The sequence below is a fragment of the Myripristis murdjan genome, chromosome 9 (assembly GCF_902150065.1).
Source record: "Myripristis murdjan chromosome 9, fMyrMur1.1, whole genome shotgun sequence".
Taxonomy (NCBI): Eukaryota; Metazoa; Chordata; class Actinopteri; order Holocentriformes; family Holocentridae; genus Myripristis; species Myripristis murdjan.
Genome location: NC_043988.1, coordinates 34,235,196 through 34,249,758, shown reverse-complemented (window position 1 = coordinate 34,249,758; position 14,563 = coordinate 34,235,196). Strand labels below are relative to the sequence as shown.

Sequence of the window (14,563 nt, the reverse complement as noted above, 5' to 3'; positions counted from 1 at the left end):
CATAACTATAACCCAGCTTTTTGCTTTTATTTTTATTGGACCCTTTAAGCAAAATTCAGTTTATTTCTCTTTATTTTACAGATTTTTTTTCACGAATTTCTTGGTTATTTTGTGGTCATGTATTTTGAATGTATTATTATTATCATCATCATTATTATCGTTATTAATTTTGTCATAGATTTTAGGATAATTTTGTGGTAATTTTAGAATATTTTTGTTGTAGTGTAATCATAAATATAATTAGAATATAAATATGCATTTGTTGTAATTTTTTGAAATTATTTTTTGCTAATTTACTGGTCATTTTCTTGCAATTTTTTACTGCTTTTGAAGCACATTTTCTGGTATTTTATTACTGATTTGCTCCATAGCTTTCTTCCTGTGTTTTTCAAAGAAATCAAGTGAATCTGCTCATGTTTTGTAAAGGGTTCATGTCTGCTGACTGATTGCCTCCTCAGTGGTTTTAATGTCAGAGGCGTGTTTGTCTTCGGGTTTGTGTCGGTATGTCAGAAGGCCCATATTCGGCTGCAGGCACCAGTTTGCTGACCAGTTTAGGTTCACTGTTCATCATGTGACCTTGCTGAATGTTGTCAGCTGTTTGACTCCTGACTGCTGCAGTCCACTCTGTCTGCTTCAGTCCTGAATCCTGTATAGTTGTTGAACCCCGGTGCAAAATGGCGGCTCTAGAAAGAAGACCTTGCTCGTTAATTCTCCTATTGATGTTTCAGATCGCTGAAACCTTGTATTTTCAGATATCAAACCCCACTGTAACTGCTGTAAATACCTGCATGTGACATCGCCTTGTCCACGATTGGCCGGAAGAAACAGACACCAAACTGCTGGATGCACCGGACAAAATTAGACTACCAGTGTCCTGCAGAGTTCAGAATTTCAGTTTTTGCTGATTAGTTACTTTTTTTATTCAGGCTGTTACTGAAAAAAAAATGTAAATTTGATCCAATCACATTGCCTCACCCAAATATGTGTTGCAATTCATTGGTGGAGATAAATATTCTCTTGAAAAATAATAGTATTGTCCTCTTACAGACAGTATATTCCTGTTAATATGATGTCTGCATGTGTGAGTCACCTTTTGTAGTACAGTTGCTTGACAAAAATCTTGTCAGCATTATAAAAACACAGCATGCAGCTACTCCAGTATCTTCACAGATACCGAGTGAAAGTGTAATCTGTAAGCATAACTCTTATCAGATGTAATCCTCGCGTATAATTTTTTGATGAAATTTGTTCCTAGATCTGTTTTTTTAAAGCAAAAAATGTGTAGAAGGAGTCAGTTTTACACAAAGCTACATTTTGATGACCGTGCAGGTGTCAGTATAAACAAATGATACTCTGCATTGCTTTACGTCCACATAGAGAATATCTTTCCCCTCTAATTGCAGTGCAGGCCTGCTACTCTGTGTTTCTTGGTATCAGTGATCCATTCAGGTAACAGGTAGAGGTAACCCTGCCAGTGATTGGTATCCAAAATTGCTATCAGCGCTCTGCAAGTCTTAATCTTTCATTTAGATCTTGTTAATGTTGTGTGCGCGTGAGTGTTATGGTTGTTGACGCTGCCCATACTGGCTGCTACAGAACCACGAATGCCCCCGGCGGTTCAGCCAGAGATTAGCTAGGTCGTGATGAATGACCCTCGCAACTCTAGCACAAGCTCCCGAGACTCAAGGCCATGAATTATTAAAGCACCATCATAAATAACTCACGGTAATGAGAGGTGCTTACACGCTGCAGGCAGAGAGGGTAAGAAAGAAGCAGAAAGGGAGGGAGGAAGAGAGGAAGGAGAGGAGATGAAGAGGAAGGGAAGATTGAGAGAGATAGCTGTTTGACCTTGAACCGAAGGCCTCACACGCTGCTCGGCTGGTGGATGCAGTCAGGCTTCGAGAAAAACGAGCACCCAGCTAATTTGCACATCAGCTTTTTTCTTTTCTCTTTTTTTTTTTTTTTTTCTTCAGAGAGATGGGCTCCATCCCTAAGCACATGTCATAAATGTTAATGTTAAGTAACACCGGCTGCGCAGAGATTGGCAGCAGCACAGGTCGCTTCAGGTGTTGCTGTCATCTTGCAGGCGGCGATGTGAGTGTTTGCTCTGACACCAAGCAGCCGACGCCGCAAACGAGCCTCCTCATTTGCACCAGCCTATCTGAGAAGCTGAGGAACGCAATGCCAGGATTTTGGCTGAATTAACAACAGCATATGGGAGTTCAAAAGAAATCTATTTTGCTGTGGATTTTGTCTGCCTCCTCAAGCAAATTAACAATCAACAATTTAAGACAAGTTGCTCTGCAATTACCCAGAGCTCGCATCACTTTGAGGGTGACTAACAGTAATGAAGATAATCCCTTTCTTTTTTTTTTTTAACCTCTTAAACGCCTAACATCAGATGTTTCTGATTGTTCAGCACTGATGACTGTCACGACATGGCCATTGTCTGCTGGTAGCCAAAACAGAAAACAGCAAATGACTATATGGAGGATTTCCTGCCAAAATGAGAGATTCACCATTTGGAAGGAATTAGCACCTACACCTACTAAAGGATTTCTGCCATGAAAATAAGCACATTATGGGTTACTATTAAAGTTATGAGTCATTTTAAAACCTTTGCACACATAATATTGCACACGTTTTCATTTTCCCTGCTGCTTTTGATTTAATGACTAATGAATTTCAGGTAATTAATTTATAGAGTTTTGGAAAGAAACCCTCATATAAAAAAGCATCAGACCCTTTTTGCTCATTATATGAGTGAGTGGTCCGATCTTGACTGTTTCCAATTGATATTCTTGGTGCTGACATTTATGCTGAATAATGATAATGACAGGGCAGCAAGGTGGCTTAGTAGCTAGAAAGACCGTCTCATAGGCCACAGGTTCAAAAGGTTGAAGTTTTGATCCCTGCAGCAACCAATTTGCGTCCATCGGTGGGCCGTGTGTCCTCTTCAAATGTCCTTGAACAAAAACACTGAGCATCTACCTGGTCACTAACTTTAATTCATGCACAATATGAGCAGCAACTGAAATGAAAATGAGCCTAAAATGGAGGTGTAATTAATGGTAATGTCTTCCCCTCCCTCGCCCGATCCCAGAGGTCGTTCCGATCGTTTGCAAATGACGACCGCCATGTCATGGCCAAGCACGCCGGTGTCTACCCGTCACCGGAGGAGTTGGAGGCGGTCCAGACGCTGGTGTCCACCGTGGAGGGAGCCCTGAAGAAAGTCTCTGATTGGATGGACGGACTCGATAAACCCTCAGGGAAGACCTCAGCCAGTAACGACACGGGTGACAGTACAGCGGGAGACACCTCTGACACAAAGTATGTCCCTACTGGCTCTCATTAATTAGGAATGTGTGTTCTCATTTTGCTGCTTTGAAGGGTTTTTACATCGCTGCAGCACTGTTATATCTGCACTGGGCAAGCTAATGGTGTTACATTATAGTATTGGTGCTGTTCTGTTCTCACGCTGTCCCTATTATGATCATATTGCCTCAGTGTGTTATCACACATCAGTTTTCCATTTGACTACTAATCAGGATTGCAGCAGTATTTTAGCACAGTGTGCAGAAACCAACCTGTAACCCTATCAGCCCCGTTTGGGATGACACCAACTGTTGTTTACGGTTCCTTAGGCTCCATAGGAAGTCCTTTTTACCCATACTGAACCATACTGCTCTGTGTCAGTAAGGTTTGCTTCCTAGCATCAACATTACCCCAACACAGTGCCAGATCATTTCCCCATTTCGCTTATGAAAGCTGTAGTAGTTCTTAAAGTGAGGGTGCATGTGATAATTCAATGACTTAATGATCAAACAAGCTTCCCAGGCAAAGTCATATCAAGCTGATGTCAGTTTCCCACCCTGAACATCCACATAGAGGCTCTGTGCCTGTATCACAAATTTTCCAGCAACCACATGCAGTGCCATCATGGTTCTGCACAAATAATAAATATTTAACAACCAGATTAGAAAAATAGAGCAATGTGAAACAGAGTGCGGTGTGTCTGTAGGTCCATCCAGCAACATTCTAAGTAAAAGTGATAATGTGATATGTTTAATTTATTTGCAGCTTACTGTGATGCAGTAAGCTTGTCTTGTCTTTAGCCCTATAGTCACTATTCCAAAACACTCTGAGTTGTCAGCTTGACAAGAGTGAGCTCAGTTAACCTGAACAAAGTGTTAGCTAGCTAACTAGCCAGCAGGGTAATTTATCATTGCAGGTGATGTAATGGTAACCAGCAGCTGCAAGCCTGTGAGCTCCTGCTTGATACATGAGTTGGTGCACAACTGTGATGTGTTTAGTCATGTCAAAATTTATTACAGCCCAGAATCACACAGTATATCTCAAAGGGCTGTACTTGGTTAGCGAACCAGACGTACTACACTTAGGGAAATCACAAAGCTGACATTATCAATTATGCAGAATCAGCTGTAAGATGATGAGTTCCTTGTCAGAAACAAGAGAAATTAATTGTGTGTTCAGCTGTGTTGAGATGGCCAAGTCATACATTTTCAGCCGTTATTGCCCAGGAGCTCAGGAGCTCCAGTATGGCCGCCAGAAGGTGAGTTATGTAAATCCTGCAGTGCTGTGTGAGCGAGTCTGACGGTGGCTCTCATCCATGTGCCCTCAGGCCGGATGGTGTGTCGGTGCTGTGCGGGGTGATGCGCGTTGGCCTGCTGGCCAAGGGCCTGCTGATCAAAGGCGACATGGATCTGGAACTGGTGCTGATGTGCAGGGAGAAGCCCACCAAACTGCTGCTGTACACAATCAGCGCCAACCTCCCCCTGCAGATCCAGGTACATTGCACACTACAACACTGCGCTGCCAAACAATGTTCTGTACTGTGCATTCAAAATGAACAATGAAAGCAAAGCAGAGGAAGCAACCTTGGGGTGGGGAGGCATTAAAAAGGCATCTTTTGTGATCTGAGCTTCAATAGAAATGCTTGTCCGCAGAGAGCGCTCCCAGAACTGCTGCAAGTACAATAAAAGTACATGAATGTGTCAGGGGACATTGCAGCAGAGACAAACTGACAAGCCAGAGTACAGCAGTACATACCAATGCATAGTGTACAGGGATGGTAGCTCCAAGGGGTGCTGCCAAGACATATGATGGACAGTAGATCTTGAATACCATATACACACAAACACACACAAACACACACACATAAATATCTCTATATCTATCTATATGAATTATCTTTGAATTATATGAGTTATATGTAGAATTTGCTCACTCTCTGCCTCAGACATCCTTGAAAAGTGCATTTGTCATGAATGTGGCAGTGTAATAAGCTGTAATTCCTTGTTGAACCACATGGTAGGCAATCAATCAGCTGTAACGTTTTTGATGGTGAACGCCACAGCACCCTGACATTATGGGCAATAAAACACTGATGTTCTTAAGCCAGGCCTGCGCTGTGCGATTTGAGCCTGTTTTTGACAACAGCTCACAGTAGAGCCGGGCAAAATTTCAGAGTCACTGGCCGCTGTTTGCCATGCAGCATACAGAAGGGGAGCGACGACCAATCATGGACCAATGTACTGTCAGAAATGTTGGTCGACCAGAGAGATAGAAAGAAAGAAAGAGAGAGAGAGAGGGATGGGGAATTGTAATAGTTGAATCCTGGCAAGCAGGAGACAAATAGAGAATCTCATGAAGCAAACCTTTATTTGCAGTTGTCAATAGCCAGAGTGGTCTGCAGGCAGTTTTATGTAATGATATGCACTTACAATGTGAGCACTCAGGTCGTGGCTTGATGATTTGGACTGTACAGTTTAAGGACGTAAAATGTGAGCGTAGCACATCGCGGATGATTTGCTTGTTCAGTGTGAAGTGGAGTTAAACAGCAACAAAAATCGTACAGTGTAGGCCCAGCTTTAGAATGATTGTATAATGTAGGTGTCAGGTGTTTTTGTTTGTTTGTGTTGTTTAAATCTCTTCTAGCCCCACTGCGCTGTGTATGAATAAATAAAGGCCAGAAAGAAAAGTTTGGGGTTTTATTTCTTGTAAACCACACATGAATATTCTTCAGAAGAAGAAGGTGAAATGGGGGGGGTGATAGGATTTGGAGAGGAGATGGACTGCCCCGCTGAGACCGTACTTGATTTATCTTTGACATTCTTCTTTCTCCTTGGGCTGTGTAAAACTCACATGGCAGTATAATCTTCACACCCCAACTTTTGGTTTAAAGGTTTCCACTGGGATCCTGTTTTTACAGCGCTCACTTCTTTTTTTTTTTCTCTTTTTTCTCACTATTGGGCATTTCCAACAGCACCAAGAGCCTAGCCGGGTTTTTAGTGGCCAGAATTCTGAGCACTAGAATTTAAAAATATTTCAGCTTTTAAAGAGCTTAGTGTTTCTAATGGGCTTTTTTTTTTTTTTTTTTCATTAGTCGCATAGCAACAAGAACCACAACTAGCACTTCCCCCAAGCATCTGTTAAGTGCTGCCGGCCTAAAAAAAAGAAAAAAGAGAGAGAGACAGAGAGAGAGGTGCCCGGTGTCCACAGAACTGAAATGTGCTTCCTATGCCCCCATCACAGAGTTAATTACCTGCCATAGCTTCTCTGTGTGCTTCATCATCAAGGGAGGAAACCATTTGAAGCTCTCATTTCCTGGGCCAAACTGGGAGAAGCTGACAGGGAGAGGGGTGATGGATGGGGTCATCTCTCAGATAGACGAGATAGCAAGAATGTACTTGAAAACATGCCATCTAATGTCACACACATCTTGAGAAAAAAGATTGTTGAGTCTACTGGGATTTCTTGGCAGTAACAACAGAGATTGAAAATGAGGATGAAAGCTGAATGTGAAAAGATGCATTTGCGGTGTATGATAAAGTTTTAATTTGCGTTTTTGATTCTGACAAAAAAAATGACAGGGCATTTTCTCAGTTTATTTCCTTTAAGTAACTTTTCCCAGCTGTTAAATGTCAAATTTTTGTACGTCTGAATCAGTGTGCATGTGCACCGACTGATGCATAGGATTTGTTCTGTATGAATAAGACATGATGTACTTCTGCACTCAACTTGATTAGTAGGCCAGGGATTCTGCACAGTACAAGAACACCTTGTGTTAAAAAGCTCCTCCAGACACATTTCCCCACCCGTATAAAACTGCAGCCCCTTGTGATTTGCAAACTGCAGGAGTCAATATTACGACTGCAATGTTCGATTTTCAATTAATCGTGCAGCCCTACCTTGCAGACAATGACGGAGGACAAGTACGAGGTGCAGTCGTGTGTGCCCGAGGCGGCCATCCGGGTCTTCAACACCAAAGACCCCAAGCTCACGTTGAGGATCACCCTCTCCTCCTTAGCCATGAGGGAGGAGCACAACACCACAGAAGAAGGTATTCACCCCCCCCACCCCACTCCTACACCCCCTCCCTCCCCGCCTCATCACCTCCTGCTCCTCTTATTTGGGAGGATGCGTTTCCTGTTTTTATTTGACCTTTACATGACAACAGAGGGCTGACAAAGAGAGAAAGGGAAGCAGGGTGAGGAGGGAGAGGGGGGGAGGGAGAAATGTGTGAAGGTACAAAAGAGATATGAAACCCGAGCTGGAGAAAGGAGACAATCTAGGGGAGATGGGGAGAGTGATACTGGGAGAGGGTTGAAATTTGAGAGTCAGGGGGGTGGCTGTGAGGGCGAACCGGAGAAAAAGGAGAAGGGAGGATATGGATCTAGGTCAAGTGTGGTGGAAACGGCAGATGGCCAATGGAAGATGATTTCCGCTGGGGATCATTGGGTTGGGATGGGTGTAAAAGGAGCTGCGTGTCTCAGGTGGCCTCCTGTATCGTCGTCAATCTCTTTGTGAGCAGAAAGGAAGGCCATCCATTTGAGGCAAGCATTCCCTTCAGATCAGGGAAGGTGTTCCTTTTGGAGAGATGTTTAAAAGAAAGTAATCGTTTCAGACTTTTGAATCAGATGAGATACTTTTAGGACACCGATTCCCCTAGATGAGAAGGTGGTTATTGTTCCTGTTGACCTAACACTTAAGGGAATCCATCCCCAAAAGACCACCATGGTTATTTATTTCTTTTTACCAGAAGCTGAGGAAAAATCATCTCCACCGACCATACATTTACTGGAAGCTTAACTCCGTGCTGTGCTGCCAGCTTTCTGTACTATAAGATGAGCGTGGACGTTTGGCATGAGCGCTTCTACTGTGAATCTTTTTTTTTTTATTATTTCCAAAGGGGAATGAAACTAAAAATGAATGAAAGGTGAGACAGACGTGAAGAGCTGCCATTATGGAGCACATCGTCCTATTGTGACAGTCCCACTGGGAATGATTGAGTCAAGCCATCACAAAAGGTAGAAAAATGGATTCTGCCAAACAGTATAGAGAGCTCCAGAGCACGGCTGTTCAGTGCATCTTTGAGGTGGTGTAACAACAGGGAGAAAACAATTTTTCCTCAGCCTTCAGATTCAGCGGCTTGCCAGCACAAACCAGGACAGCACCTTTTTGTCTCTGTCGGTTTTGTTATATACAGTATAAAGCTCCAGTAAACAACTCTATCCTGCTACCTCTCCTGTATACAAACAAAACAAGAACAGATCTGACTCTCCCGATAATGTTTTCTGCACTTCAAACCATAAAGTGTCTTCAAAGAACCTTAATAGTTTATTCAGGTTGCAACTTTAGAGGAACCCCAGAAGGGTTCCTTGAAGAATCCCTTCATCAGCGGTTCATTTAACCCTGGCACCGCCTCTTCCACGTGAGTTCTTCAAGGAACCTTTTAGGGATGTTCTTTATGGTGAGGAATCTTAAGGTGCTCATTGATTCCCTTTGGATCTTAGTAGAACCCCTAGTTTTTAGAGTGTACGTCCTGTAGCTCGCCTCTGCTCACTGACTGTTGGTTTTGTTGCCATAGCTCCCCAGGTCAGCGTGCTGTGTGGATTGACACATCTCTGAGGCCCCGCCGCCGACGAGGCGCCCCCACCCAGCAGCAGGAAACCCTGGGTACAAGGGGCTTCCCCGACAACCAGATCAAACCAACCCACTCACTCTCTGCCTCAGACATGCTCCTCTACCCCCCGCCCCCCTTCCTCTGTTGAATGGACTTTTCTCTGGGTCACTGTACGCCATGAAATTCTGGTCCATGTCTGCCAACAGAGCACACAGACCAAAAGGACAAAATGACTACATTACCCAGCAGCCCTCTCTCGAGATCAGTTGTTCCTTGTTACAATTACTTGGGCTGACCCCTCGCTGTTGATCAGTTGCTATTGGCTCAGAATGACATCCCATAATTTCATGTTGTAAAAAAGCAGTGGTGTTAATTTAATTTGATGTCCTGGTCACTAATCAAAATTCCCCTAAGCTGATGATGTCAAGGAGAATTTAGTGGGGGTTGTCCTTATCTGTATGTGGTCTTGACCTCTGAGTGATGGTTACTTCATGGCCTGCCTCTGGGAAAGATGTTGATCAGTCCATCTGCATATCTCATCTACCTTAATCCTGATCCTATGACACATTTAGAAAGGCTGTCAAGTGAATTGAAATGGATAAATTCTAGGTTCTTTTACACAGAAGTTGAGAAAAAAAATCAAAAAAGTTCCTTGTACATGTGACCACCTATTATATATAACTTTAGGCCTGTTATTTCACTGAGTGAGATATTTGCCTCTGTGAAGAATAACTCACATTTGGTTATACAGTGATATTGCCTGTTTAAGTCTTAATCCCCTGCCATTATTAGCTTTCAGTTTCCAAATCCTTCAGACATGGCTTAAGTTATGAAAGGATGAAAAAAACAAAACACAATAGCTGCCACTTGGTGGGTGCTTTTATCCAAAGCACCTTACTTTCCCATGAGTGTATATATTTTTAGTTTATCTGGCCTCAAGGGGAATCAATCCACTAACACTGGCAGCGTTAGAGGAACCACTCATACTTTTTAAATTGACTGTACTTTCCAGCCACCAAGGAGGATAATTTTAATAGCATTTTTCTGGGTTTCACTTAAATTCCCAGTATTATTTGTTTAAAGGTCTCATGCTGCACAAAGCAAACCTGTGAGTTTGTCCAAACATTAGTGCTGCATTGAAAAGTTTACACTTCCACTTTTCTTTGACAAAGCATGCGATTAGCCTGTGAGTCCCGCCCAAGTGCTGCATTACCCAGCTCTCCCTGGGGCAGAACATGAAGGTCCTCAGTCTTTGGTCTTAGAGGAGGAGTGACACGGGACGATTCCTGTGTCTCTCATCAGCTCCTTCGTTTGTCTCCCACCTCTTCCATCCTGTTCAGCTTTCACAACGGTCTCTACAGCGACAGACTGATAAACCACACAGAGATTGCTCCTCGGCTCACAATACTGCTGATGCATCACGTGCAGCAGAATAAATTGGAATTTGAATACTGCAGGTATCGGGATTTGAGGCTCGACGGCACTGTCACCTCTTCTGTAAGAGTAGGTGTTTTTCTAATACTATGTGTCAGCATCACTGTCATCTTTGTGGAAAATATTTATGGTTAAATGTTTGCTTGCTATTACTCATCGGATATCTATATTAAGATATCTTAAAACCATAGTAACATTGAAGAAAATGCACTGAAGAAATCATACCCACGCAATGGTGTGGTTATGAGGATCTAATACCTGTAAGTTAGCTAGCTGAAGAATGAAAATATCAATCCACTAGCTTAGATTTTGTGGGTTAGGTCATTAATGAATTGTGAGGCCTTCCTGCTGAGCTCTACGGTGTGGTCTGCAGTCTGTTCCCCCTTTTGTCCGTCTGCTTGACTGTCCCACAGCGGGCACCCCTTAGCTGCTCCCGAGAACCAACAGCCTTCACTTTCTTTCCAGGGTGGCGTTCTCACTCTCAGATGTTTATGTTGTTGTTGTCATCCGCTGTCACTCTTCTTCTGCTGTTGTTCTCCCATGGCTCGGCCTCAAGTCATGGCAGGAGTGCTCCCCACAGGAACCCGGTGTGGAGAGACTGTTTCAGTCAAACATAAACATCTGACTGACCCCGCAAGAGCGAAAATACCAGCATGGCGCCCAAACAATCTGCAGAGCATTTTACCTATCGAGCAGGCCAACTGTTTCGTTTTGTTGTTTTTTTTCTTGGAAGTTGAAGTGGAATTACTAAAAAGCCTGCACTACTCTCTGCTTTCCCCCAATCTCAGGCAATCCTGAGCCAGCATTTCTTAATCTGTCAAAACATCTTAATATTCTAAAGTGTTATCCTGATCTCCAATCTGGCGTGCGGCCCTGAGCTGGTGCCATGCTTTCATTTTCATCCTGCGCTGTAATCGATAACACACTAATCTGGCGTGTTCCATCGCCTTCAGCCACTGATCTGCATCTAGAGTGAGACTCCGGCCGGGCAGCAAGACGCATGTGCTCACGTCTACTCCGGTTCCTCTTGTTAATGTTATGAAAGATCCTGCCTTGTGCATGAGAAATCCCCCTCCCAGAAAATCATGGAATCTGTCAAATTTTCCCCTCTCAGCTCATTCGGTCAGATCAGTGGATTTGCCTAATAATTAGCCGTCAACCCTGCTGCCTGTGTGTATGTGTTTGTGTGTGTAAGGTCAGTGTGGTCACGCTCAGTCTGTCGTGTCTCCTCCTTTTCCTCTCTCCAGAGGAGGCTGCACAGAAGGAGGGGCAGGAGGGGCAGGAGAGGGAGGAGGACCAGAAGGAGGACGATGAGAATGTTCTGGACAGGCAGAGGTGCCAGGCTGCCCTGGCAGCGCTCCGACATGCCAAGTGGTTCCAGGTGAGCACAGCTTGACTGATAACAGGTTTTTTTTTCTTGCTCTACCTTTACATTTTTGGCATCCAGTCATATCCTGGGTGACTTTCATTGAGTGCAGCAGTAGAATAACCTTGAGTTGTTAGATTGCCAACATTACAAGCATCCAGCAGTGAGGAGGTCCGTGGGTCAAAACCACTTGGTCCTGATAAAAGGCATACAATACAGAGGCACCGAGAATGATGATGTATTGTAGGGAAGTGCCGGGTAAAGAATAAGTGATGAGTAGAAAGGCAGAAAGCTTTTCAGTGGAAGCTTAAGAAGATGGAAGAGCGGGATGTGATTCTGAGTGAGACAGGGTCATGCAGAGTTTCTTGAAGAAATGAGTTTTCAGGTAGACTGCAGCTCTGCTGCTCTGACCGGGTTGAGGAGGTTATTCCACTGCTGGGGGGCCAGGAGGGAGATGAGAGCCAAGGTCAGATGCAGCGATGAGCAGGTTTCCTTAGGGGAGGGAAAGCTAAATGCCAAGTAGCAGCAGAGTGCAGGGCTGGAGTGTGGAGTGCAGGAAGGCCAGAGCATGGATGATTGTGTTTCATTCAGAGTCCTGTTCACAGGGGGCTAATATCACTGGGGGATGTTCCATGACTTGTAATAATGCAGATTCCATCAGCGATTTTTAATCCCATGTGAATCTTCCAATGGCTGTAATTTGTTAAGTAAAAATTAAAGCGTGTTATGTTTTGGTCCCATATTAATACTAATATTGGGCAAATCAAAATCTTGGTCATGTCTAATATAATTTTGCCATGATTTCATTTTCTTCTCCTTCTAGTCATGCAATTCCTATCTTCCTCCTGTCATGAAAAATGCACACAGCAGTGTAACGTTTGAAATACTTTTTCGGCATGAACTTGAAATAAAATGAATGAAATAACAACTGCCAACGTCAAGTTTTGCTTTGCTAAATCAGGCAGTAACAAACTGTAAAATCCTAACCTTTATTCAGTAGTATCCAAGGTACCAATGACATTAGTGAATTTCATTAACCCATGCAAATGCATTTCACAAGCATTAGCACAGAGGTTGGGGAATAAGGAATTAATTACTTGAGGTCCCTACATGATACTAGTCTTATGCGAATGTGGTTTTACTCATCAGTGCTTTTTAATTTTTGAAGGAGTTGGGGATTGGGTAATTTGGAGCTGGGGTGTTATTTATTTATTTATTTTTTTAATTTATTTTTGTAGTGGTTGGATGGGAAATGGGGTCAGATGATGAATTTATGAATGTATTTATACTTGTGTATCTTCTGAGACCACCGCAGCTACAATAAATGAATATAAAGGGACCGCTGCTATTAATAAACAGTTAGGAATGTGGGTCGACGGAGCAAAGGTTTGCAGAAGGCAGTAATCATCAAACACTGCAAACACTCTACAGTATTGTAGAAATGACTTGATGCTTTCACAAAATATGTATACAATGACGTTTTTGATAAACAATCATGTGTAATGTGGATATGATGGCCAAGCAGGTAGAGACAAATAATAGGACAATCTACAACAGAAAGCTGCATATTTTTTTCTTTTTTACTGTAATACAGCCTTTAAAAGGCAGGTTAAGACACCACTTATGTCATATCATGATATTACAGTATCCAAAATCAAGGCCCTTGAGGGTTTTTAGGCAATACTCCCTCACATTTTCCTGCCAATTTTTTTTGTATCTTTTATGAAGTTTTTTTTTTTTTTTTTTACATGTGTAAATAAAGAAACCAAACCAAACCAAACCAATAATATCAATATAATATCAATACATTGCTGATATATTGCCCAGGATATTGCCATGTCCAGGATGCAAGAAATGGAATGTTAATTTTCTGTTATTTTTGTTGATGATGATGTTGTTGTTATTAATTAATAATTAATAATAATTAATATCTTTTCATGTCAGAGTCCAAAGGGCAAAATGACCAGAAGTTGAAAAAGTCTGAAAACCGCTGCTTTGGGGGAAATATAGTGAGTGAGTGTATTGCGTTGATCCAGGAAACTTAGAAGAAGTTAATATATGGATAGATTGAGATGTACATCATGATATCAGAATTTTTAAGTTCAGTATCACCTCTATGATACCATGGCGAGGAAGAAAAACCCCTCAAGCAAGGTCACAGGATAACCAGTGTACTTAATTTTAGCCAGAAGACCATGGAAAGCACTGCAAGTTCACATGAGTATCACTAACTTTAATAACTTCATCAACTCTGCAATGAGAATCAGTAACAAAACACTTTATTTTGAAATCGTGCAGTAGTGATGTCTTATAAAAATCACTGTGATGCTTTGCTAAGTTCCTCATTTCACCACACTGACTTGGACAGCTTTGTAGAAACTTTTTTCATGGGGGTTTTGATGGCGATGGAGTGCAGCCTTCCCCTCCTGGCACCAGTTTGGTCAACCAGTTGAGGTGGACTGGGATCCAGTTCAGCGCAGTGTTGGCCTGCTACAATTTGCTTTGAAGATCGAGACCGCTGCTCTGTCTCTTCCTGTCCCTCTTCTTTTTTTCCCTCTTTCAACTCCTCCAGTCTTCAAAATGCCCTTCAGACCTGATGCCGAAATGCAATTTACGCTGGCAGAACCACATTTGGCGGAAGAATCGAATGTTAATAAAGTTAAATATTGAGTTCAAACTCTCACTATGGTATCGGAGTACACTGAAATTCAGCTGTTGTTACAGCATCACTACAAGCACCGGAGAAGCTGCATCTCTGAGCCCGTAAGGTGTCACAGGCACATATTTTTAGCATCTCTGCAGCTTTCCCAGACTGCTAGCTTGTTCTAATGCTGCTC

General features: G+C 42.8%; 1 protein-coding gene across 1 annotated transcript in view; it reads left to right on the top strand.

Moving 5' to 3' along the window:
• LOC115364805 (spermatid perinuclear RNA-binding protein-like) overlaps positions 1-14,563 on the top strand; it is a 65,257-nt gene that overhangs the window by 21,610 nt on the left and 29,084 nt on the right. The window contains exons 3-6 of the mRNA XM_030059409.1: positions 3,104-3,330; positions 4,643-4,808; positions 7,219-7,363; positions 11,608-11,741. Of these exons, the coding sequence (XP_029915269.1) occupies positions 3,104-3,330; positions 4,643-4,808; positions 7,219-7,363; positions 11,608-11,741 (672 nt within the window). The remainder of the gene's footprint in view (positions 1-3,103; positions 3,331-4,642; positions 4,809-7,218; positions 7,364-11,607; positions 11,742-14,563) is intronic.